The sequence below is a fragment of the Genypterus blacodes genome, unplaced genomic scaffold (genome assembly GCF_046128005.1).
Source record: "Genypterus blacodes isolate CSIRO-AG114 ecotype Tasmania unplaced genomic scaffold, CSIRO-AGI_Gbla_v1 ptg000030l_1, whole genome shotgun sequence".
Taxonomy (NCBI): Eukaryota; Metazoa; Chordata; class Actinopteri; order Ophidiiformes; family Ophidiidae; genus Genypterus; species Genypterus blacodes.
This window is the reverse complement of record NW_027466843.1, coordinates 1,332,889-1,357,189: the sequence shown is the minus strand read 5'-3', so window position 1 is coordinate 1,357,189 and position 24,301 is coordinate 1,332,889. Positions and strand designations below refer to the sequence as shown.

General features: G+C 42.5%; 1 protein-coding gene across 1 annotated transcript; it reads right to left on the bottom strand.

Moving 5' to 3' along the window:
• Positions 1 to 3,630: 3,630 nt before the first annotated feature.
• On the bottom strand, positions 3,631 to 21,189 carry ccdc85al (coiled-coil domain containing 85A, like). The gene is made up of 4 exons (XM_076145697.1): positions 20,848 to 21,189; positions 18,339 to 19,449; positions 5,649 to 5,706; positions 3,631 to 3,850 (listed from the first exon to the last, which is right to left on the bottom strand). The coding sequence occupies exons 1-4, from the start codon at positions 21,187 to 21,189 to the stop codon at positions 3,832 to 3,834; spliced, it is 1,530 nt and encodes a 509-aa protein (XP_076001812.1). The 3' UTR covers positions 3,631 to 3,831.
• Positions 21,190 to 24,301: the final 3,112 nt, after the last annotated feature.

Here is a 24,301-nt window from a genome sequence, read left to right as displayed (position 1 = left end):
AATGAAATATGGAAATCTTGAGATGTTGTAGGATACATGAGGACGAATTTGCAAATGTTTAATTTAGATGATGAATCCCACAGCAAACAAAGAGTAAACAGACTGATTGTCATTAACAAAGAAATTCCGCTGTCATAATTGTACTTCTTGATCAGGTTGCCAATAAGCACTTTGAGAGTTTGTGTGTTACACAAAGATGCTGATGGGAATTGATGAGATCGTTTGTATCGGTTTTGTAAATTGGATAAATTGTGGATCACTGGTTTCATGTTTGTCTATAATAACTCACAGGACAGCTCCTAAATCCATTTCAGCAATGCATCAGTTTGGAAGCATTACTCACGTTCAAGGTGATACCAAGCGTTGGCAACACAAGCAGATATGACTGGACCTTAATTCTCTAATCCATCTTCCGTCCGTCCTGCTGCCACCAGTTTGATTCCTGCACCATTAAAATAAACCTTGGATGTGAAGTGAAAGATGAGTGCTTACCACGCCATCATTACCACTGCTGAGATGCTCCTGAGTGAGGCCGCTTCACAACAGCTTCTCCACTGAAGCCTCTCAGATCAGACTTTGGTTGTACTGTGCAGGGCCTTACTGCAAAATAGCTTCAGTCCTCAGTGATCATACCCTGGATAAATAAATAAAAATCAGGCTTTCCTGTGCTTATACAATTATAGGTTGTGACTCTGACAGCATGTGAAACTACTTAAATTGTTTGATTCTGCAGCACCACTAAAGAGTTGTTGCATATAATCTCACATCAGTGTGTTTTACTGCACTCTGGGTAAATATCCCCTTGTTCCCTATGTGGCAATGTCTGAAGCAATAATATCCATGTTTTACGATAAAATAAACAGCTTTAGCACCACACAATGTTGACAGATCTGTTACAGCTGTGCATAAAAGTCTTCAAATCAAACGGCCGGTAAAATCTGCCGGGTCCACCTTCGTATCAGTCTCTACACTGCAAACACACCATACAAACATGAACTACTCTATATCTTTGTCTTAGTCTGTGATCTGGTGATTCTGTCTCTATGATATTATCTCAGTAGAGGAAATGGCTAGATTAGATTTTCTTGATAAAAATAAATATGAGTCTGAAACTAAATAGCAGCAAATAGCATTAAAATCAAAGTCATCTAGTTTCATTAAGGGATTCAGTTGATGGAATTACTGCGTCCATCTAATCCACTTTTCAGACCAACATTTTTTTCTTCGATTAAAAACCCCCCAAAACTGAATCAATGTGAAACAAACTCTTGAGTCTTTTCTACATTCCTGCTCTTTCCTGTTTTTGCAGTGTGATGCATGGTGCTGCAGTAGTTCATCTTCTGCTTATATATTTTCCTGGTTGATCAACCCCTCATCTGGCTTCATTACATGTCTCATCTGTGTGACTAGCTCATGTATGGTTATCTCTGTCTATAATTCCTACTGGTGCTTTTTTCTTTAAACAACTGACAGATTTGGTGCGGCGTTTATAGATTTGCGCCGAGCAGCGGCTGGATATGCAGATGGGGAGGATTGACCTGCTGTGACCTTGGAAAAGTGCCCTGGTGGAGGACGACAGCGACCTCGGGATGGGCTGGACATGCTGCAATGCAGCAGAGCAGATCAGTGGCGCTGTATGCACTCACCCACACAATCTCACAGTCACACACACACACACACACATACACACACACATGCACTTACACGGTAACACATGAAATTCAGCCCTTCAACTAATTTTCTCAAATAAATCTCAAATAAAAACACAAAACACATCATTAAATATTAACACACGCACAAACGCAGATAGATTCATGTCAGCTAACACACATGTCTCTCCTCTTTGTTTTTCTGGGAGCAGCAGGCAGGGGTGTGTCTTAATCAACCTGCTGCTGTCTGTCTGGAAACACACCACCCACATGATTCTGCATACTTCAACAGCACACACATATGCACATGCTCACATCCTGTATATTTACTGTGTTGCCTATGTATGTAGATATCAATACACTTGTGTACATACGATCATGGTTTGTGTATACAGACACATACTAGCACTGCTGAATAACAGCAACTGAGGCATTATATTCAACAGAACCCACCAGATTAAACATAATCTGACATAAGACGTTACACATTTGTTTTTCTTCAAATATTATTGGATGGTGAACAGTTTGCTTCCTCTATAGAAAAGCATATCAGCATATTCCTGTTTCCTTCTCTGATTACTTGCCACAGTATGTACAACTTCAACAGCAACATGAATAATCAGTTTCCTTCTGCGCTGCGTCGAAGCAACTTCCGGCTAATCACACACATCTATAAATAGAGCGTACCAGTTTTTTGCACTGCAACCAGACTTACTGATAAGGTGATCACTCAATTCCATCAGCCACTTGATCCCCTGGATGGCTCAGCAAGGCCTCCCGTAGGGTAGCAATATATAACAGCAGTGCCAACACATCACAATTAAATACCAATGCGGCCCAGACTCTCATTAAAGAGATTTGCCGGAGCAAATAACTAAACGCTAATCGCTGTGAGCTATCAAATCAAAGCAGATGAGCCTCTGCCTTTCCTCACGTGTATGACTGTTAAAATAGGCACATGTGGCCGCGTATGATAATTTGACATCCAGTTCAAATTTCACATCTTCCAATAACTTAAGTTTGACATTGTAAAGAAAAAGCTGGACGACTTTTACACGTTTACATAAAGGAGTCTGTTTATTATTTGATAAATATCATATGCATCTTCATATAATAGTTCTAATACCAGTAAGTCAAAAATAATAATCATATTATATTTATATATATATATATATATATAGAAAACTAATCCAATGATCTACTATATACTTGGACTTTACTTCCTTGTAAAAAACAACATGGAGAAACGTATAATCTTCTCCCACAGCTTCAATACAGGCGCTTTAAGGGAGCAGAGAAGATAATACAAAAAAGAAAATGACACCTGAACATTGCATCTTATAGAACTAGAACATCTGTCAGCAGCTAATGTTGGCCATCATGGTTTAAGACACAGGAAGAGGTTTCCTTCTTGCTAGAACATTTTGACGAATATTTTTGTTTGGTTTTCTGTTTTTCTTGAGTTCTGTCGGCGCGACTGAAGAAGATTCGAATCACGAGGGAGGAAGAGGAGATGGTGACGATAACACGATTGGAGTTTGAGACTGAGAGACAAAACATTAGATTATACTAGTCTCATTACACAATTTAAGGATGGTGAGTATCTGTAGAGGAAAGAGAGGAGGGTGAGGATGAGAAACAGCTCTCCCCCAAACGAATGGAAAGGTGGATTAAGAAGGGCTGGGTGAGCGGGTGGGGGGGTTGGGAGAAATAATTAAGGGAGAACAGCAGGGTACGGAAAGTACAATTAATGTGCTTCTCCACCATTGATCTACATTTGTAAACAGAGGGTAGCAGCACAAACTCTGTAGAGTCCTCCTCAGTTCATCTCAGCATTTCGCAGCTCCCCTCCCTTCCCTGGCTTCTCTCCGGGAGGTAGCCGTGTCACAGTTGGCAGGGAGAGATATGCACTCCGATCAGTTTCTATGGCAGTCTTCAGGAGTTTTAACCACCGGTAGTATTAGCACCCCACCAAAAAACACTGGATATGTAGAAATGAACACATGAAGGCAGGCTGTTTTCAGGGCTGCAGGTGGACATGGATGAGGGCATGGACTCAGCCCGTCCACAGCTGTGCAGGGTGGTGCCTTGGGGCCCTCTGGTCTGTCAAGGCCAGAGACGCAGGAGGACTGTATCCCTGTGATCCACCTCCCGCTGAGGAGCCTGGCAGGCCAAGCTGGGGTCAGGAAGAGGCATCAAAGCTGCAGAGGAAGACAAAGAAGAACATGGAGAATATCAAGAGATGTTTTATTGCTTGTGATGATTTCTTAATGGCCTTTTAGCATCCATATATTTGTTAATCTCTGTCTCTCTCTCTCTCCCTCTCTCTGACTTTATGCTTCATACTGACCACATCTTTGTGGTCTTGAGATCCTCTTATTGGATTAGGACTTGAGTGTTGTACTTATTTTCTTTCCTGTATTACAATTAACATCTTTTCTGTCTCTTTTGCAATTTGTTTCTATTTCCACCTTTTGCACAGCTGAGCGTCTGAGGTAATCTCCCTTTATATTGCCCGGGATCTTCTATTTTATCCTCATACAGATTCTCAGGCTGTTTTGGACTGCAAAAATAATCCTGACTTGACAAGGGCCTCACCCAAAACCACAAGGACGCCCTTATTTAAATGGGGACTTGACAGATTACTACTTGCTTTTTTATTTTGATCTTCTATTCTTTAATTGTGTGAAAAACACACTGATCCATGTCTACTCAGCTGAGTGGCTGCTGTGAGGGAGCGGATGTCACCATGTTGTGAAAGTAAACGGCCGATTAAAAGCTTTTGGGTTTGTCTTACTGGGTGCATTTCATAGGCGGAAACCTCAGACTTTACTGTTTTGATGATGTTCAACGCATACTCCCTATTATATTACACTATACAAATGAGGGGGAAATAATATGCTTAACATTTCTTAATATGTCTCCTTTTATCATTTAGTTTGAGCTACGGGTAAATAAAACAGATTCCACAAATTAAGACCAAAACCTAACAAAACTATATAATCAGAAAGCTGTATGTCTATATTTAGACATTGACCAACGATTCTCTGATCTCTTGAGATGATGATTGATCAGTGTGTTTCTTATCCATGACGATGATCCTTTTGTTCCTTTCTGTCTCTTGTCTCCACCACAGGGAGAACCAAGGCATCGCACTGGGGCTTCACTTCAGTCTGCATTGTTTGCACATCCTTGTTGCTTTTTTGAGCTCACAAATCATCCGCTGACATAAAGTACACATTCTTCTTCTCTACACCTGAGTCATTTATATTTTTCTACAAGGTAAGAGGGAACAGGAGGGAGGGGGGCACAGGCAGAGAGGCGGGCAAGACTAATGTAAAAGCAAAGTAAGGAGATACCTTCATGTGTGTGTGTGTGTGTGTGTGTGTGTGTGTGTGTGTGTGTGTGTGTTCTGCAATGGGAGTGGCTGGTGGGGGGCGTGACAATCCTCGAGGGGAAGATACAGTATGTCTTGTCTTGCAGTCATTAAATATTAACACAGCCATCTCGCCCTCCCACTGGGCCCGATTGAAGATGGAAGATGGCAGACGGGGATAGGTTAGGGTCACCTCTAGCTCTGTGGTCCTACTGTAAACCCACTGTGATTACACCTGGGCCACTCCAAGCATGCAAACACATTACTCATCTGGGCGGCAACTTCAATGACACAGGATTGGACTGCGGAATAAGCAAATTATTATAAGCGAAATAAAAAGTGTGAAAATCAATTGATGACCTACTAAGTTCATATGGAAGTCGTGAATATGACTGGATAAATTAAATAATCCCTCCAGACCATTTTGCTTGAATAGATATGACATTCATGACATTTCAGTCAGTGAAATTTGGCTAGTTACGCTTATGGTTGAGCTAAAAACAACAGACAGATTTTCTTTCTTTTTCTTTTCTTTAACAGATTAAAGAAAAGAAGAAATGTAACTGATTAGAGGACCATTTGTTATTTCCTGTGAACGAATTAAGGTGTAGAGACGTTCTCACCTGTCCCATAGCTTGACATTTCTACAGTAGTTGGTGCAGCAGCCAGCTGATATCAAAGCTGTAAACAAACAGATAAAAAAAGGAGAGAGAAAGTAACATCTACCAGTCACCTACATTTCAAAACTAAAAGAACGGCCGATCCAGAATGAAAGGAAAGGCATCATTTGATACTTCACTGTCAGAGGGATTCACATGAAAAGGCTGAGATGATTTGATCAAAGTAAAAGGTTTGAGCCGCAGTCTGAGGCAGCTTCTCCATCTGTTAATACACACCATAAGACTTGTATGCTGATATTTTGTTGTTAAGACTTTTTATGTGACTTTAAACTATAACAAAATGATGAGATATAAGCAGCCGTCACATCCCTCATTATTAACTACAGTCCTTATTACAACATCTGTCCAGGCATGATTCAGCAAAACAAAATAGTTAGCTGAGTATTCAACAAACTCATAATCCATGGTGATCACTTGTGTGTGTGTGGTACAGTGCAAAAGTGGCAATTGCGCCATTTTTCCTCTTAATCTGTTTCAATCGGCTACAATGGTGTAAGTGACAGCGAGCAGAGCTGCAGCAACCTTCGCTATGGAGCTGAACGCACACATGCACACACATTTAGATTGATTTACCTACACCATTGTCCTTGAGGACAGACACACACAGGGAGATAAAGTGGGAAGAACGACTGGAAAGAAAGGATGCAGACAGGGAGACAAAGAAAGCAGGATGTGTTGGGGAAAAAAAGCCGCATTTTGAACAGAGAAGTTTGAATGCAAAGGGTCACGCTTGCTTACACTCATTCTGATAGTGGAAGATCTGCTTTGGTCACATTGTCACATTTACACCTTTGCGTTAAGATACATTACATAACAACTACTTCACATAACTTCTGCCTACAACAATCTGTAAAATGGGAAATTATACAACTTTGGAATGGAGTGAAATACTGTGTCACAATTATCCACAAATGACACTTACACATGACACAACCATTCCATGACAAGCCTGTTCATGTTTTGAACTGTCTTCCCCTGTAGCCTGGTGCTTGGACACTACACTACTGAGAGGATAATTCTCAGACGGTCCCTCCGGTTTCCAAACAGCAACGCATTGTCAGATCCCCTGGAGTCACGTTTTGTATGCTCAAGGTGTTCTTTATAGGGCCCAGCAATCAGAGCTGTGGCTCATTTGCATACTGTCAACGCCACGCTTGAAACAGCTCGTTGGAGAAAATGACAGGGCTAAATTTGCGTGTTTTTGTTCTGCCAACAAACGTCTCAAACTCTACTTACAAATCAAAGGGGAGGAATACTAACTAGGAGGAGGGATGGGCTTAAATAGTGTAACAGCCTGCCTACTGACAACCAATCACTGATAACATCCAGTAAATTAAAGTCTTGTCATTGGCTGTCTTTGTCCAGATAATGTATCCAGATACCCAGAACATACTTATATAAATATGGGGTGTAACAGGCGCCGTCAATGTCCTTAAACACCAGGCAGGCTCTTAATCCTGACGGCTTTGTTTAAAGAAAGATGTCAAACAACATTGTTATAATCTTAGCACAGGACCCAGTTTGCCCTCATACTGCTTTGGTCCTGTGTGCCACAGTAATAAGTCATACCTCTGTTTAGAACATGGTTCACTAAGCAGTGGATAAAGCCTTTGCCTTCAGTGGACCAAGTAAAAAAACATTGCCCTTCTTTACCTCCTTTGCCCTTCAAAACAATTATTTTATCCTTCCCCTGCTTCCTGCTTGATAGCCCCTCCCCTCCTCTCTCCCTCCAATGCTCTCCTCCCCGCGAGTCCATAATCATGTTTTCAGCACATTTCCTCTCCTTGGCACACTAACACCTCACATTAAAGATTCATAATGCCCTTTTGACTGCCGAGTCCTGTGAAGGATTCCAGTAGCCAACTTCACTACATTCCCGGCCCCTACCCCCTCTTTGTTTATCAACGTGTGTGTGTGTGTGTGTGTGTGTGTGTGTGTGTGTAGGGGGGTAGGAATGCATGGAGAGATATGAAAACTCCTTTTAAAGAGAGGGTGCAGGGTCAGGCTGGGGGGTATTTTCATTTGGAGGTCAGGATGCGTGGAATGGAATTGATTTCATGGATAAGGAAGAACTCTTAAACTGGTTAGAGAAGGTGAAATACATGATTATATACACCTCACACACATTAGAAGAGAGAGAGAGAGAGAGAGAGAGAGAGAGAGAGAGAGAGAGAGAGAGAGAGAGAGAGAGAGAGATGTATAGTAAGCGAAGTTAATAGAAATGTAATGGTGGATTTGGAGCAGAACCTGAGCTTAACAAGCTCTAATGGCCCATGCAGACACAGAGAGGTCTAGTGATCACAATCTTTTTGTAAGTCAAACAAAAACAAAATCGGTAGTTCATAATTCTAATATACTTCATATTTTGTTAATGAGCTTGTTTTAGTCCGACAATGAAAGGCTCATTGGAATCACTACTATACTACAGAAGTTGAGATAACTGCCATAAAAAGATCAATAGAAATTGTTGCCTAATTTTTTTTATTGATCCAGTGTGTAATTTTTTTTACAGGGTTGAACTTTTGAATCACTAGAATCAAAGAGAGAATAAACAGATGGAATCATCATGGTCTTTTAAGAAACCTCTTAAATGTCATCACTGAGAGATGGAGACATATGTGGAGGACTACTCGGCCTTGGCAGAGGCATGTACTCTCTGCGCGTCTTCTCCTTTTTGCTACTGCATATGTTGGGAAACACCACAGTATCCCTACTCTACCCTATACATAGTCTGATTCAATTGAATTGGTTAACTAACACAGCTACAGCATTGCATGCACTGTAACTGACTGTTCCTTGCATTCTTTTGCCCTGGTTAGGTCAGTCTACAGTACAACAATGTGAACCGGGAACTCGCCATACATACAAAATGCACATTGAAGATAAAATCAATATAGTCTGTCCTATATTATACAAGCTTCAGCCAAGAGGAGTCATCACTCTAAAAAGCCTCATTCATTTTTGGGTTTTAAGACTCAAACCAAAGAGGGATTCACTCTTAAATGGATTTACTGCTTCAACATCAGCAGTCTCACACATGCAGGTCACAAGATTACAAATGACTGTCTTGTGATGGCACACACACACCAGTTTCGGCATCAGCATCCATCCCTCAAACTGAACTTGATGAATGTCCAATGACACTCGCTCTCTCTGTATTCAAAACAAGTTCTGTGACCTCTTCAGACTGTAATAAAATGAGAGAACACACAGCACACTCGGGTGATTTTGTTACGTGCACAGTGTTCAAGCCAAAATAAGATGAAATGGGATGTGACTGATGTGTGTGAAGGAAGAGGTTTGATGTGGGTCAAGAAAAGCATATATGTGTAGGGCTTAACCTCCTTTAAAGTCCACCTCTGTGCACAAGATACTGAGTGAAAAAGATCTGTGAAACTGCTCCCACACTGAATAAATCATGTTTACGGTACAGGAACGCTCTTCCCTCCACATATTAACTTCTTAGATATTACCTGAGTATATATGAGTATAATAGAACGTATGAGACCCTTTTCCATCTTTGTTTCATCTCGTGTGCTGATAATTTAAAAAAGAAATAACCTTCAAAATGAATTCAAGGGGCTGATTCAAGCAATCTAAAGAGGTCTTCTAATCAACAACGGCTCTGGAAATGTCTTGAATGGCTGGTGTATCGATATAACTTTGTCAAAATGGGTAATGGAGTTGTTATCGATGTCTAAATCAAGCCAGTAAACACATAACCTGCCTTCCTCTAGGCTGCTCATCTCTCGGCTCTCTTTGATCTATCAATTTCTCTCTCCTTCTCTCGACTTACAGGATCAATGCGAGGTAATTTCACATGACCATTCCCTTAGATCTCCTAAAAATCTGCCATATAAATTATTCAGGCCGGCTGGGCAAGAGGGCCCGTGGTGATGCATAGTAGATCAGTGACCTTCTGTTTAGCGAGCACTCAGTCAGTCAGAGAGGCAGCAAGGATGTTTAGCAGGATAGCTACTTGGTGTGAAGTCAGCAGAGAGCACAAGACCGAGTTCTGAATGTATAACTACTGAGGCTATTGATGTAGAGTAGAACCAATAATGTTATCAAATCGAGTGCCGGCCGTCTGATTGGTTGCCCTGGCTGTTACTGGTGTCTGTATTAACTCGTCATCAACACGGAGAAACCCCAAACAGTGTGAGCCCCAACAATGTCAGTGATGCAATTTTTTAAATAAACCAAACCCGGCCAACCAAAAGAAAAACTTAAACTATAGAAAATGGACAACACAAGCAAAATATCCTTTGTTAATTGGTCCAGCTGTGTCTTGACAGATTGTTAGCTCACTGCTGCTTGGGACTTGCTACAGACTCTTTCAGACAAGGTTTTCCCACAATCAAAGGTGCTGAAGTGCTTTCAGTTTGTGATTTAAGGTGGTAATTAGGTGTTATGGCGGAAATTCTACCTAATAAGTCTTTGTAATGCAATTATTATTCACACTGAAGTGCCAGGAGAGAGAGAGAGGAACACCTTCATGCTGCTATAATTACAGCCAGGTTTGTACTGACTCCGGTGTAAGAATCTTAATGATGGGAGTGATGGTGGCTGGTGGTAACAGCAAATAATATGAAATTCAGGTGTTTGCAGCGTAGTTCACTGACAAGAGAGATGAGAAAACCAGGACTCACTGAAGCAGAATTGGATAATTGGTGCCTTGAAGTTCTGATTTAAGTGGCTGTCTGTCTGTGTGTGTGTAGTGAGGTGCAGTTCTTTTGGCCACACACAGTATATGTTGGCATCATTCCATTTTGCATGGAGGCAGGAATAGTAATTGCTTGTGTTAAACATATCCATCTATCTATCTATCTATCTATCTATCTATCTATCTATCTATCTATCTATCTATCTATCTAAGCGCTAACACACTCATACACTAACTAGTTTCTACTTCACTTACAGTACACTGCACCTTTGCATGGGTGAAGTTATCTATGTTGCCTATTGGATCGTCACATGTAGATGTTATATGTTGCAGAAATGACACCACTTCATTAGGATGTGAATTTACATAAGTGAGATAAGCTTGTGCTGCCAAAACGTCAGCAATAACTCTTCTTTTGTTGCTTTTGTCTGCTGTTTTCAAGTTCCCTCCCTGCCCCACCCCCCCAATCCTGAAGGACCTTTGTTCTTAAGTGTACTGGTGCAATGCATTCTGCGAGGATTCACAATGGTCAATTAAATATTTAAGCAGACATTTGCAAGATAAACTGCTGTTGTCGTTTTTCAACATGTCACCACCCATCACTCTTCAATGCTTATGTATAATAGAAAACGTTGGGCATCGCATGTAGAAGATAGTTGTTTGTGTGTGTGTGTGTGTGTGTGTGTGTGTGTGTATGTGTGTGTGTGTGTGTGTTTGTGTGTGTGTGTGGCTGAGACACAATATTGGCAACTTCACCAGCTGTGATTTAAAGCATCCCAGAATCCTTTGCTGCTTTGTGTCGCACCAAGGGTACACATTTAATGACCTCTGTCTTGCCGAGTCCCTCAGGCCTGTGGTTCTTGCTGACCCCTGTCTTCAGGCTGAAACTTATTTACACTTTCTTGCAGTATATTGTCTCTGTCTCCCTAATGAAAGCAACGATAAATCCTTTTGAGGTTGTATTGTCTTATAATGTCCTTTGTGTGTAGATAGAAACCAGAGAGCGATATGAAATATGAAACAGTTTGCTTCACTACAACGCAATGAAATATTAGATTTAGGTAATATAAAGCCTATAAGATGTGCTGACATCAGCTTTTACACTGACAAACTGTGCATGCCTTCAGGATTACATGTAGGCATGGGATCGAATTTATAGCAAATTCTTCTGCACTTAAAAAATTCACCTTGCATATGTTGGTCACAGCAAGAACTCTTCTCACATTTCAAATAAAGATAAGAAGGCAACATATTCCTGAAGGCAAAATAAGCCTATACAGTCATCAGCCTATATTCAGAAAATATAAACGTAAAGTAGATATTCACCCAAGAGTTCTCGTAATTGCATGCTTTAACGGCATCTTAAGCTCTTAGAAAGTCAAAGAAAGGCAATTAAATGTACCTTTTGCATGGAGGGCAAAGAAAATGAGCCAGTCAGTCTGGAGCAGTGGGGGTAATGAGATTGATGTCAATTGTCTGAGAGGAAATATCACAGCCCCAAAGACTTGAGAGAAAAAAGACCCCGAAGAGAACTCGTCCGAAATAATGGCGTAAAAATATATGTGATGGCGGTGATGTCAGTCATTTCATGTAGGTAGGATCAGTCCATCCATTGTAACGGGAGCTGCGTTCATGCATCACTTCATTTTCATCAGCAGGAGCTTCACATTAAAGGGATATAATGCACAACATGGACCGGAGATACATTTAAGTAGCAGGAAATGGATAACTACATCCTGTTTGTTTTTAATGAGGGATCCCGACGTTGGCAGCTCCATCAGTTTTAACATGTTCATTCGCCATTCTTGTTTGAACATATGGTGGACTGCCTCTCTTTGAAACAGCGTTGCAGAGATGGGCTAGCTAGACAAAGGAGCTTATAACTGTTGCAGTGGTAGTAACATATGGTGCCATGATGGTGCCATGACGATACCATTCCTTTACAAGTCACACATTTACTTGGACAATGCATACGCAGGTTGCCAAATACTCCTACTACTGATCAATAGCTATTTAGACCTGTACAGGTGCTGCATGGGCACAACTCAAATCCTAGTAAATACAGTAACAGATTCATTTAAAAATACTCCAAGTCCAGCAATCAGAATCTGACTTAAGTGAAAGTAAAGCTGTAATATCTGCCATGGCAACCTAGCAGAGCAGGGTGTATGATGCTGGGTGTAAAAATAAACACGAAAATCCCAAAAAAAAGAAAAAGGAAAATATCCCCAAACCACAAAATATGAGGTTGTTGAGTGAAAACCACCATATTTTGAATATCAGGGGTAAATTTATGAGGTAAAAAAACACAAATTAGTTCAAAAAGTTTATTTTCCATCTCTACACTCAGCTGTGTTTTCCAAGTTTTCACACGACACCATGAGCCTCAATCCGTTTCATCTGCAGCTAAATGTGGTTACTGGTGGTGACTTTGGGACTGACATACGGTAGGTTGTTCCCTCAGGCCCGGTCCTGCCCTCTTATAAGCCAACCACTCAACTTCCAGTTAATTACCTGGCCTAGCGAGCTAATTTCCTCTCAGCTCACTGGGCCATTCCCCTTGTGCACACTGTGAAAGGACAACGACTGTTTCCATTCCACTGGGTCTGCGTGTCTACTGGATGACTGGGGCTACTGGGGGACATTTGTCACATACTTCTGTGGTTTGGACCGGACCTAGTGCACGGCCCGGCAGCCTTCTTCATGACTCACACGGCTACTGAGGTGTTGCTGGTTGGACACTGTGGGTAATTTGTGAAACAGAGTGCCAATTTCAGGGTTGTTGGGAGCAAATTGCATCACACAATCATATTCCTGCTGGTTATTGGCTACTACTACTTTTTTATACACCAACAAGGTATTTATAAAACACCCAGTGACCCACAAATGCAGACCTGTTTCAGTGTGATGGAAATATTGGCGCTGTGAGATTCTGGGTGATGTTTTACATTGTGTTTGTTTGCAAGCGTTTCTGATCAATCCATTTGATAAATAAGCTTTCTCAGTTTATCAGTTGGAAAGCAGGGGCAGCTCATTCACAATGGCATCTGGAGGATGTATGGCGTTAAAGGCAGTGACTTGAAAGTGAGAAGACAACTGGCTCAACAGCAATGCAGCCAAAAGCGACTCTACAGAGAGCAATTAAACAGCACGTCAGGGTTTGTTTCCTCTGGTGATCCAATGAAGTGGATTACGGAGCCCCTAAAGTGACGCTGGCACTGAGTAGACACGGGGCCAGTGCACATTTCACATGGGGCACTGTGCCTTTCCAGTACAAAGGCTCACAAGATCAGTTATATGATGTGATTTCCTCTCATCGTTCTGCATAACAAAGCCAGGAAATCATGTTTGATCACAACTAGATCACAGCAGTCATGTTTGAAACACTGTCAGCTGCGCCTCGTCCCTCCTCGACACTGTTCATCGGGACGCAGCACCAGTCATGGCTGTGACCGTGTGGAACGAACATCAGTGGGACTAAACTTGCACCACTCACGACTGCCCCCCTCTCCCTCTCCCTCTCCCTCTCTCTCTCTCCAACACGCAGACACACCACCACAACCACGACTTCCATGTGCTGTGACATGGAGACACGACAGAGACACACAGGCACTACAAACATGTCTTCTCTTTGATCTCTCTTTCAGCTCCAAAGCAGAGAATTTGAATTTCATTATTGAAGGAGTTTTGGCTTTTACACCAGAGAACACACTCTTACATATACCGCAGCTTATTAACACGCTAATCATAATTGGCTTTCACATGTTATGTACCAGTAAGAGGGACTATATGCATGAGCTTAAATTATCACGTCAGATAATGGCACTGTGTCTCTACCATAACTTTTCAATGAATTCTATGATATACAATATGGCTGCACAAGGAGGAAGAATCAATCCCTTAGAGATGAAGCTGACAGCAGCTTTATTAAAAATGACAACGATATGCACCAGAGGTAGATAAACAAAATGCCTAATCATGCAGTCTGCAGTCTGATGGCCTATAGGCTGTGCTGTTTGGGATAATTGGTCTCAGGTGTGATGATTACTAATTCATATGCTATGATCGCATTTAAAACAAGCGTCACTTCTTTTTACCACAGAGGAGGCTGTAAAAAAAACACCCATCTTGTGAATCAGACGTCTCCAATGGCCTTAAATGACATTATCCCTGGAGGATTACAAGTTTCAGATTAAAAACACATACCTATACTCTCAAATAAAAATAAAAATCTATATCATTGAAGGAGGAATAGACTCTTGCATGGAGGAACTGTTCATAGAGAGACGTAAATATATTTAGATAAATGTAATTGGAGCGACACGTTGTCAAATTCAATAAGGAATGAGAGGTGATGTTAGGATAACAGAACACATGATCCTGCCTGTTAATAATACTAATCCACTGGAGAAACAGTAGCTGACTGCTCCCCCAAATTTTCATTTCCCTGCCAAGCTGTTGTGACAGACATTGGAGTGTCCTCGTGTGCAGCTTAGTCTGTGGGACTTGACATTTTGCTTGGGACTAGGGAGATTTGCCATCAATCGCCTTGGCAGACAAGCAAGGATGAAGATAGAGCAGAGTGAGAGGGAGAAACGAATACATGTCAGCAAGAGGAAGAGAGAGACAGAGAGAGAGGGAGAGAGAGAGAGAGAGAGAGAGGGAGAGAGAGAGAGAGAGAGAGAGAGAGAGAGAGAGAGAGAGAGAGGGAAAACTGCCAGTAGCTACTGCAAAGACTTCCTCAACCCGTTCAGCCTGGCAACTAGTGCATCCTCCAGTCTCCTCCAGGAAGAAAGCTTTGTAATCAGAGCTTTCGCCCCTTCCGACAGCTGGTTGTTCAATCTCACAGCCAATTATCGGGGAAAGAAATAAGGAAATAAAGACGAGAACGAGAGATAGTTTGGCATTCTCAGTGAGGGTGGGGATCAGGGTATGCCAGGCCAAAGCTTCACTGATGATTTCCTGTGACACTGTCATGGCAGCTTCAGAACAACAGCCAAAGGAGCTGGGTAGTCTGCAATGCTGCTACAGTTATATAGACAAACAATACATTTGATGCTGCAGAAGGAGCCATGAAGTTCTATCTATTCTATAATTTCCAGTAATTGTAACTAAATCAAGTCAAAACAAATGTGTGTATCATTACTGCATGAAGGCTGTGAAAATTAGCCAGGGAAGCCAAGAGTTTTGTTACATCAGTTAGCTGCTTCATATTTAGTGTTTTCTCAGAGGAAAGAGGGTATTGTCAAATTTTCCAAAGGAATCCTCTGCTGTAGAGCTCCATGTTATCCAAGAGAGGAAGGACAGGTGAGGTATACTTCTCAAATTCTTGGCAGCAATGCTGAAAAATTGCAAAAAAAAATAAAAGACAGAAAGCGTTGGTACTGCATCAGGAGTAACTGTGACACTTTTACGGTGTCAGAAAAGGTGCAACCATGACACCGAGACAGCAGGGAAGAGCTACTAACTGACGCCTGAGAGAGGGACCGTTGAGCACAGTGCTACTAGAATATGTGCAAGAGCAAAACTTTACAAAACATTTAAATACACTGCCGAATCAAATATACATTCTCTTTGTTTTGTAATACCTTTTCAGGAACATTTCACTTTCCTTGAAAAAAAATCGCACCGCATTTTTCTACAAATAATGTATATCGTTGTGTTTGTGTCTCAAGGGTGCTGCAAGAAAATAAATGTCTCTGAGCAGCTTAATTAAATAAGCAGAACTTGCTGTTGCTATGGTGAAAAACATGATTAGGTTCTCCTTTTTGAAAAACACCCTCTGCAGTGAAGAAAGACAGGGACCCATCCAGTCTGGGTCAGGAGACGACCGTGTTCCAAGGCTGACTAGGCGTCACAAATGGAGAATCTATCGCACGGTCAAGACAAATGTGTTCGATCTGGGTCACAACTGCACTAAAGGTGTCATTGTTAAGGGAGGTCAGGTATGTTTGTGTAAATCAACATCACAATCATGTGTCTCCAGTAGTCTCTGTAGCCTCCCTAACTTCTGTAAAAGCCTTATTGCTTACAGCTGACTGATTGGATTAATGTTTCCATATGAAGCACTCAATTATTTTACCAGAAAACAAACATTGTAGAAGAATTGAGAGTGCTCAGAGTTGACAGCACTTCTTCTATACTTCTCTAATACCGTAATTTTGGTGTGATAAGCTTCCTAAGAAATGCAATAAGTGATTTTATGAAATGGGATCCAGAGGTCAGAGCTCTGTGTTGTTTTCATTTTGGATTTGGTAGGAATTTAAATGGATTAAGCCCCTGTAATGTTTGTTGAATGACATGTGCAACTTGAGACTTTCATTTATCTGAATTGGGTTTACAAAAAACAACAGCGGTGCAGTGAACCAGGATGACACACTGTTGCACTGTAGCACATCAGACACACACACGCACACACAGGCAAGTCCATAAAAATGTAATAATGCTTTGCAAAGGCTTATAGGATAATCCAACGGACTGACAGAGTGTTCTACATCGTCACAGGAATTAAATTCCCTCCTTGTCCAAAAAGCGACAGGGCAGCATGAACAGTTAGAAGCTGACATAGACAGATACAGCTAATGGAGCTATAAAACTGCTGTCCTTACACCTCCACCACCTAAATACCTTTTTGCGTAGCTTTATTGATGTTGTAATTACTCCGTATCTGTACTGTGGTGAATCAAAGTTTTATTCTAGCTTGTTGCAATCTCAAATCCTGTGATTTTTCAAAGCAGGCATTCTGTCTAAAATTCTGAAATTAAATTATTATGTATCTGAAACACGTAATTGAATTTTCAACCTCAGCCCAGGTGTTCTTCCTGGTAAGTGTTAATAGAGTGTTGGAACGTTTGAAGTTTGTGTCCTTGTCAGGTTAATGGAGGCAATGTTTATGATGCGACACTCACACTAACAGACAACCATGATACACCAATATGACACACACTCAAATAGCTCTCACACAAAGTCTTTATGGGCCTGGTTAACAGCTGTTTGGAGCACATATTCACTCAAAGCTCCAAGTTCACAACTGTTCCACTACAATAGGACCAGTGGATGCCCAGTGCACTCAAAGCACTTTCCAATTACAGATACAGTATCTGAGCCATTAAAGTGGTGCGACCCATCCTCGTAGTTTGCCTTCTCTCATCACTACTACTGAAATCTGAAATGTAAGCGTTAGTTTAACTCAATTCTATCTGTTTGTCTTTCTGTTGTATTCTAAGCTCCATTTTGCAAAGTCAGGAAGATATTTCACCTTGAGGAACTTGTCCTTTAGCTTCTGCCAGCTCCCTGCCACTCAGCATTTTTTTTCCCCTGGCCTCTAGAAATCATTATCAGTCACTGTGGGGTATTTAAACAGCAGCCAAGATGATACTTTGATATTCCTCTTTCCCTCTCTCCCACTGATCTCACTGTGACGGCATGACCGCAGTAAAGATTTTCGGAAGTGTATGTGTGTATGTGTGTGTGTGTGTGTGGCTTGTATGTAAACATTTGTGACTTCACACCACAAAGTGATATTTGAGCATGGTTGATTTGAACATGTGAAATAAACATTTTGACCCCACTCTTCTCCCTCCTCCACCAAACTAACCCACATTGCTCTTGAGAGAAAGATCAAATCAATAATGCAGTCCGAATGTGAGTATGTGTTCTGTGTTTCCTCCCTCAAATATGTGGATTCTGGTTACATATATCACACCACCCTGTATCTTTTACAGTACAAAGAGATAATATCATATACACTAAACTTGAAGAGGCGTTGGTGTCAATTTGTAGTGACCAATATGTCATTTTGAATTTGTTTGTATTTGTGTGGCTTGAGGCGACATCAATAAGTCGTCATGAATGTGATTCACAGTCAAATCCAAAGTGTGCTTGAGAATTAGCATGATCTCATTGTGCTGTGATGATGACTGACAGACATAGACACACACACACAGACACTTACACAAAGACACACCTACCATTCATGCCGTTGTAGATGCTCCGATGGTGCGGTGAAAGCTCATCTCCAGCTGGCCTCCTCTGCCCCTCCCTAACAGGGCTGCCAAACTTCACGTGATCGGGGCTCATACTGTACTGGTGCCTGTGAGTTTCCGGGCTGCCCCCCTGGACCAAACAGCCCTTTTCGTGTTCGGTGGTCCCTAAATGTACTTGACGGGGCTCAGGGCTTCCACAGCCAATACTGCTAATGCTGCTCCTATGGCGCCTTTGGTAGAGCTCCCCGCTGCCTCCCTGACCTAAGAAGTGCTGTTTCTGGCCCAGGAGAAGATCAGAGCTGTGGTGCTTGGGTTGCTGCTCCGGACTGCGTCGGCCCACATTCCTCCCATACTTTTCTGGGCTCAGGCCCCTCATGACACGACTGTGGTCAGGCACAGAAATGGAGCCACAGCGAGGCCGGCAGAACTGTGGCAGGGTGTATGGGTACTCTAGGCTTGTACTCCTGTGACGCCCAGCAGGGTGCTCTGGACTGGACATCTCCCTGTCTCCTCCACTTCCGCCTCCTATTCCGCTGATGCTGCTACACCTGGGTTTATGGACCAGCTCAGGACTTGGTTTTTCACCAAGACTAAGACTACCAACACCAACCACTCCAGCAGACAGGTGAGGCTGCTTATGGTGAGGGTGATCGGAGCTGTCAGCGCTGCCTGCACTGGAGGTACTGCTCCCGTCCCCCACGTCTCTCATCAGGAGCCCCTGCCCGGGTACCAGCAACAGACTATTCTGGCTGTCTATAGAGTTTCGACACCCTCCAATTCCCATTCCCACAACCCCTCCGCCTCCACCTCCTCCTCCCCCACCACCTCCTCCACTCACCACCCCCTTCTCCTCATCCAAAATCAGGCAGAGCTCCTTCAGCTCCAGGTTCTCCCGGATTACCTCCTCCTGTCGAAGCTCCAGCTCCTTGAGTTTCTGGAGGTAAAGGGTCACTTCTTTACGCATGATACTGGCGCTGTAACGGCCCAGGCGCTGCCACTCCCTGGACACACGCTTGCCTTTCTGACGGTCATCGTCAAGGAAGCAGCACAAGTCCCGCAGTTCACGGTTGTCCTCCTGCAGCTTCTGGTTAATATCCTGAAAGGGGGAGTGAGAAAAGTGGAGGGTGGGAGGAAATATGGCGTTAGAATGAACATCATGCCAAAGCACAGAGAAGCCAAATTAATTAAGATTGTGCTGATCACTGCAGAATGAGCACAAATGTGTTTTAACTCAAAATAAAGCATGATCCTACACTGTTATATTCATTTTACTAAAACACAAATAGCAACCATTGTCCAAATTCAATCCACTGTCAATGTCACTACCCTTTCAGACATCAGTCAGATACAATCATAATGAAATGAGATCCTAATCCTCTCTGTCTCTTTCCCATAAAAGCAATGACACGCGCTTTACTATCCAATGTGAAGTACATAATGTTGATTATAATGCTCTGTAGGAGATAGACCACACACAGAAATTAAAATATTTAATGGATTAAACCGTAAAGGCAGCAAATCACATGACTCCCATCTGACGCCGGGCAGCTTCTCTCTGACATTCTTTCCTTCTTCACTTCCCAATGACATCCCTCTTTTTTTCTCCAATCAATCTCTGAAGCTCTCCACATTCTGCTCCCTCTCTTTCTTACGCTCAAGCTTCTTCCTGTTTAATCATCTGCTGTGGATGGGTGAGGAGGTGTCCAAGATTTATGAGCATTATGCCACAATCTTATCAGTAGCATGTGCACAGGATTAAGGCACATCTACAAAGAACGCAACAAAATACAAAGTTTGCATACATTCAAATCAAATACCATAGTACTCGAAGCAAATTGTGCACCGTGAATATGTGTGTGCCAGACATTTCTAGGAATGTCAGGTATGCTAAGTGTGTGTAGAGCAGGGGTAAGAAACATCTGCAAACCAGATTTAGGGTATGGCATGTGGACCCAGATGTAGATCCAGGGAAAGATGGGCAGACGCGTCCCTCCCCACCCCCTAGTCAGAGTGCAGAGGCTGAGTTTCTACCTGATTCACTTCTTCAGCGTTTTTACTCGCTCTGCAGTTTTATAGGCCAAGTTTTGCAGAGGCACAATCCCTGGCTTCCCTTCCCTGTAAAATGAAACGCCCCCTGATACAGAGGAGTACACCCACCACTCAGAGCCATGCAAAAGTTCAAATGAAACCTACACTCTTGTCAGTTACACACATTCAGACATGATCTAAAGGACTTAAATATATATATTACGTTTATATATATAGGTAGAAACTTAAATATCTTCTCATTGGTTACTATGATGCTACAAGCAACTTCAATTATATCACACATTCCCCTCTATATGCTTCCACAGGCGCTCTCTAAACTGCAGAGCACCCACCTCCTCCTCTCCCATCCCCCCACCCTACCCTACCCCACCCCTACCGTGCGCGTTCCCAGGTGAACTCAAATCCTATGATCTCATCTTCCACCGATGCGCGCCCCCCATCTTACCTTCAGCCCCCTGATCTCGTTTAAGTGCAGCTGGAGGCTCCGGTTGACCTCTCGGATGAGATTCCCGTGGTCCAGGATCACGCTCATCTTATCGGCCTCGGACCGCCTCAGCCGCCGCACCAGCTCCTCCTTGGTCCACTTCAGCAGCTCCTCGTCACTCAGAGTGGAGATGTCTTCCGTGGGACTTTCGGTTTTGGCTACAGACAGCTGGACCTGAGGCTGCGGCTGAGGCTGCGGCTGGGGCTGGGTCGGCGGAGTAGCTTTCTCCATTGGTGCACCTTCTCCGGGACCGGCGACGGGCGAAAGACACTCGGAGGGTCCTTTGGAAACCTCTGCTCGCATCCGCTCCCCGGTCGAACAGGGTGGAGACGGTTACCGCGTGGAATGCAGTCGCATAGTTTGGCCTTTCTGTCTCTCCACGACACTTCGTCCCTCTCTCTCTCTCTCTCTCTCTCTCTCTCCCAAAGCAACAGCTGATGATGCCGGCTTGATGCGATACAGCACCGGGAAGATGCTCCGGTCTCTCACTGCAACATCCCCGCACGCCGAGGCGGACTGAGCGGGCAGCCGACTTACACTGCAAGTTACCGTTCCGCTGTATGATCCACACTTCGGCTCAAACGGAGGGAAGTGAGAGAAGCTTGTGCGAGGAGTCGGTGCACACACACCTGCCGCCTGTAGGCTCTGCACACTGCGAGACAGAGAGGGACTCCCCCCACCCCCCACCCCCTCTCTCTCTCTCTCTCTCTCTTTCTCGCTCTCTCTCTCTCTCTCTCTCTCTCTCTCTCTCTCTCTCTCTCTCTCTCTCTCTCTCTCTCTCTCTCTCTCTCACCCCAAGGGATTTGCCACAAAATATATCTTTAGCTGCAGCGCCACCTAATGTGAGATTTAACTAAGTACATGACAAATTTTAAACAATCAACTGCAGCTTGTTGGTCTTAAATTTTCTTAAATTCAGATATGAAATAATTTCAAGCTCCACTCCCTATGAAAACCGTTTCTTTTCATTGTCCGGTTCAATCCAGGAGCATAAGTGAAAGATCAAAACAAGCTGTAACACACACAGTGAAAATAGCTGAAGTTTTCACAGAGCGATAATAACAATAATCATCATCATCATCATCATCATCATCATCATCATTTCATTATCATCTTCATCATAATTTTTCAATAAATCACATCGATAATAATCAATAATGATGATAAATAATCTCAAACAGGCCTCATCAACCAATAAGTTTGAGCCTAGACTGCTTCTGAAGGGCACGACCTTTGTGTTTTAGCGCATCAATTCTAATATCAAGTGTGGGATGTGATCATGGCTGTGAATGCAGCATTGCATGGTCAGTAGCTTGCCTCCCCACCTGCAAATGCTGATGTGCTTTGTGACCTTCAGATACAGAGAGTCGCTCAAAACATACTGCAGAGATACAGTGTATGCATGAGGATGGACTCAGTCACTGGAATACCTTCAAGTGTTGCTGAATTCCAGTAGGAGAGATGTTTCTGAAACAATGATAACAATCTACCATGTTTCACAAAACACTGAGTTTGTTTTCAAATTGTGCAGAATCCCGTTTTGGCCCCAGAGGCCCTTCGGGTTGCTCAGTTTCTGTCTTCAGGTGGTTCTGGAGTCAAACTTGGATAAGTTTCTCAATATAGTTTCTCTATATCACAGTGACCATTGTTACATTGTGTACAAATAGTGAGCATATGTCAAACATACAGCATTTATCTATAATACTGATAGATTACCACGTTTTTCACAGTTAAATGCAGTAAAACAGTCAAACAGTACAACGTTAAAAGTAAAGTTTATTAAAAAATACAGAGGGAAACTGTATTCGAGGTAAGTTGGTAGCAGAGGAAATCTCCCAGCAGGCCTTGCAGCAACAGACTTAACATTTCGGCAGTGACCAGCAACTCGGCTCTAAATCAACCCCACTTTTAATTGTGAGATTTTTTTGAGTTGGCACACCTCTGAGTATGCAGGGAGCCATAATGTTGCTAGCCAGGGAATTTAATGGGATTCAATGTAAATGAAGTATAAATTAAATGTAAAATTTACATGAAAATGATAATGCCCACTCAAGTAAAGTAATGGACCATGTTCAGTTTTAACTCGGAATACCTCATTGATTAATGATTACTACATTATAACTTATTATTTTATATCTTCATGTAATCATGACTTATCACTTACTGCACAGGCATAGTTGTCAGGGTTGAATCATTAAGTGTTCAGTTTGCTGATGTTCTCCAACCCTTTCTCTAAGTAGTGTGTTCCTACAATAGTTCTGCACAGAACAGGTGGCTTCCATTCTTCTCCAATGTGGTCTCAAAATAGTGAGATCATTCATGATGATGATGTCATTTCCTTCGGGATAATGAAGTTTTATCTTATCTTATCTTATTTTATATTATGTCATTAACAACTGTGACATCAGTCATGGTGATGATGTTATCCATCCACGTGTCCCATCTCCGACTACTATAATTTATATCATTTGTTTCTTGCTATTAAAGATATGTAATGACCTATAAAACTCCCTAGGCACATGCTGGGCCTCTGAACAATGTTTCTTTGTTTCTTTGTTTTCTTTCATGTAAGTTTGGAGGCGATTGGAGGAATGATGCTCTTTGGAGAGTGTGTGCAAAGGCAGTTCAGTCAGGAAGTTGACATAATATGTAAAACACAAGTGGAGAGAGACAGGTTAAGGAGAGAGAGACAGAGGGGGAGAAAGAGAAAATGAAATCAAAGTACAATGCTATCCTATCAATGAGAGTCTCTTTCCTGGAGCAGCAGTTCATGTGGGTAGTTAGGGGAGCAGTTCAGGTAAGTAGATTAGATTAGATTCAACTTTATTGTCATTGCGTATGTCACAGGTACAAGCAATGAAATGCAGATTGCGTCTAACCAGAAGTGCATAAGCGGTAATAAAATAATATATGATAGTGATTAAATAATATATGATACAGTGGAGGGATTATACTATACGTACAGAAGGGCAAAGGGAATGATTTACAGTACGGGGGGGGGCAGCTCGGCAGTAGGGATGGGACGAGGTTAGTAAAATAATAATAATAATAATAATAGTAAGATAAATACTTGGCCATTTCAAGTTATTGACCACTAGGGGGTGCCAGTGGTCCCTGGTTCAGGTTCATATTACCCACAGGAGTGTCTCAAAGGACTTTTCCGACCTGCATTCCGACGTTGTGTGACACCGAAATCTCGCATCGAATATGACCGTGTAGTTGTAATTTCGGCCTACACAATCCAACACCTTTCCCTTACCATAACCATAACTCTTAGCCTAAAAATGAATTTCCTTTGACTGAATGGTGGACGGAAAAGCCCTTCAGTTATCGCCCAAAATGCCCTGTTTACCACGCGTGCGCAAAACACTCCAGAGTGCGTTTTTTTAATCACAGGAGGGTTACGGGCAATCTT

Excerpts from the sequence above, each read along its gene's own strand:
- ccdc85al (XM_076145697.1), bottom strand. The coding sequence starts at position 21,189 with ATGCGAGCAGAGGTTTCCAAAGGACCCTCCGAGTGTCTTTCGCCCGTC. Across the intron at positions 19,450-20,847 it reads ACGAGATCAGGGGGCTGAAG|GATATTAACCAGAAGCTGCA; the intron begins GTAAGATGGGGG and ends TCCCCCTTTCAG. Across the intron at positions 5,707-18,338 it reads CATCTACAACGGCATGAATG|CTTTGATATCAGCTGGCTGC; the intron begins GTAGGTGTGTCT and ends GTTTGTTTACAG.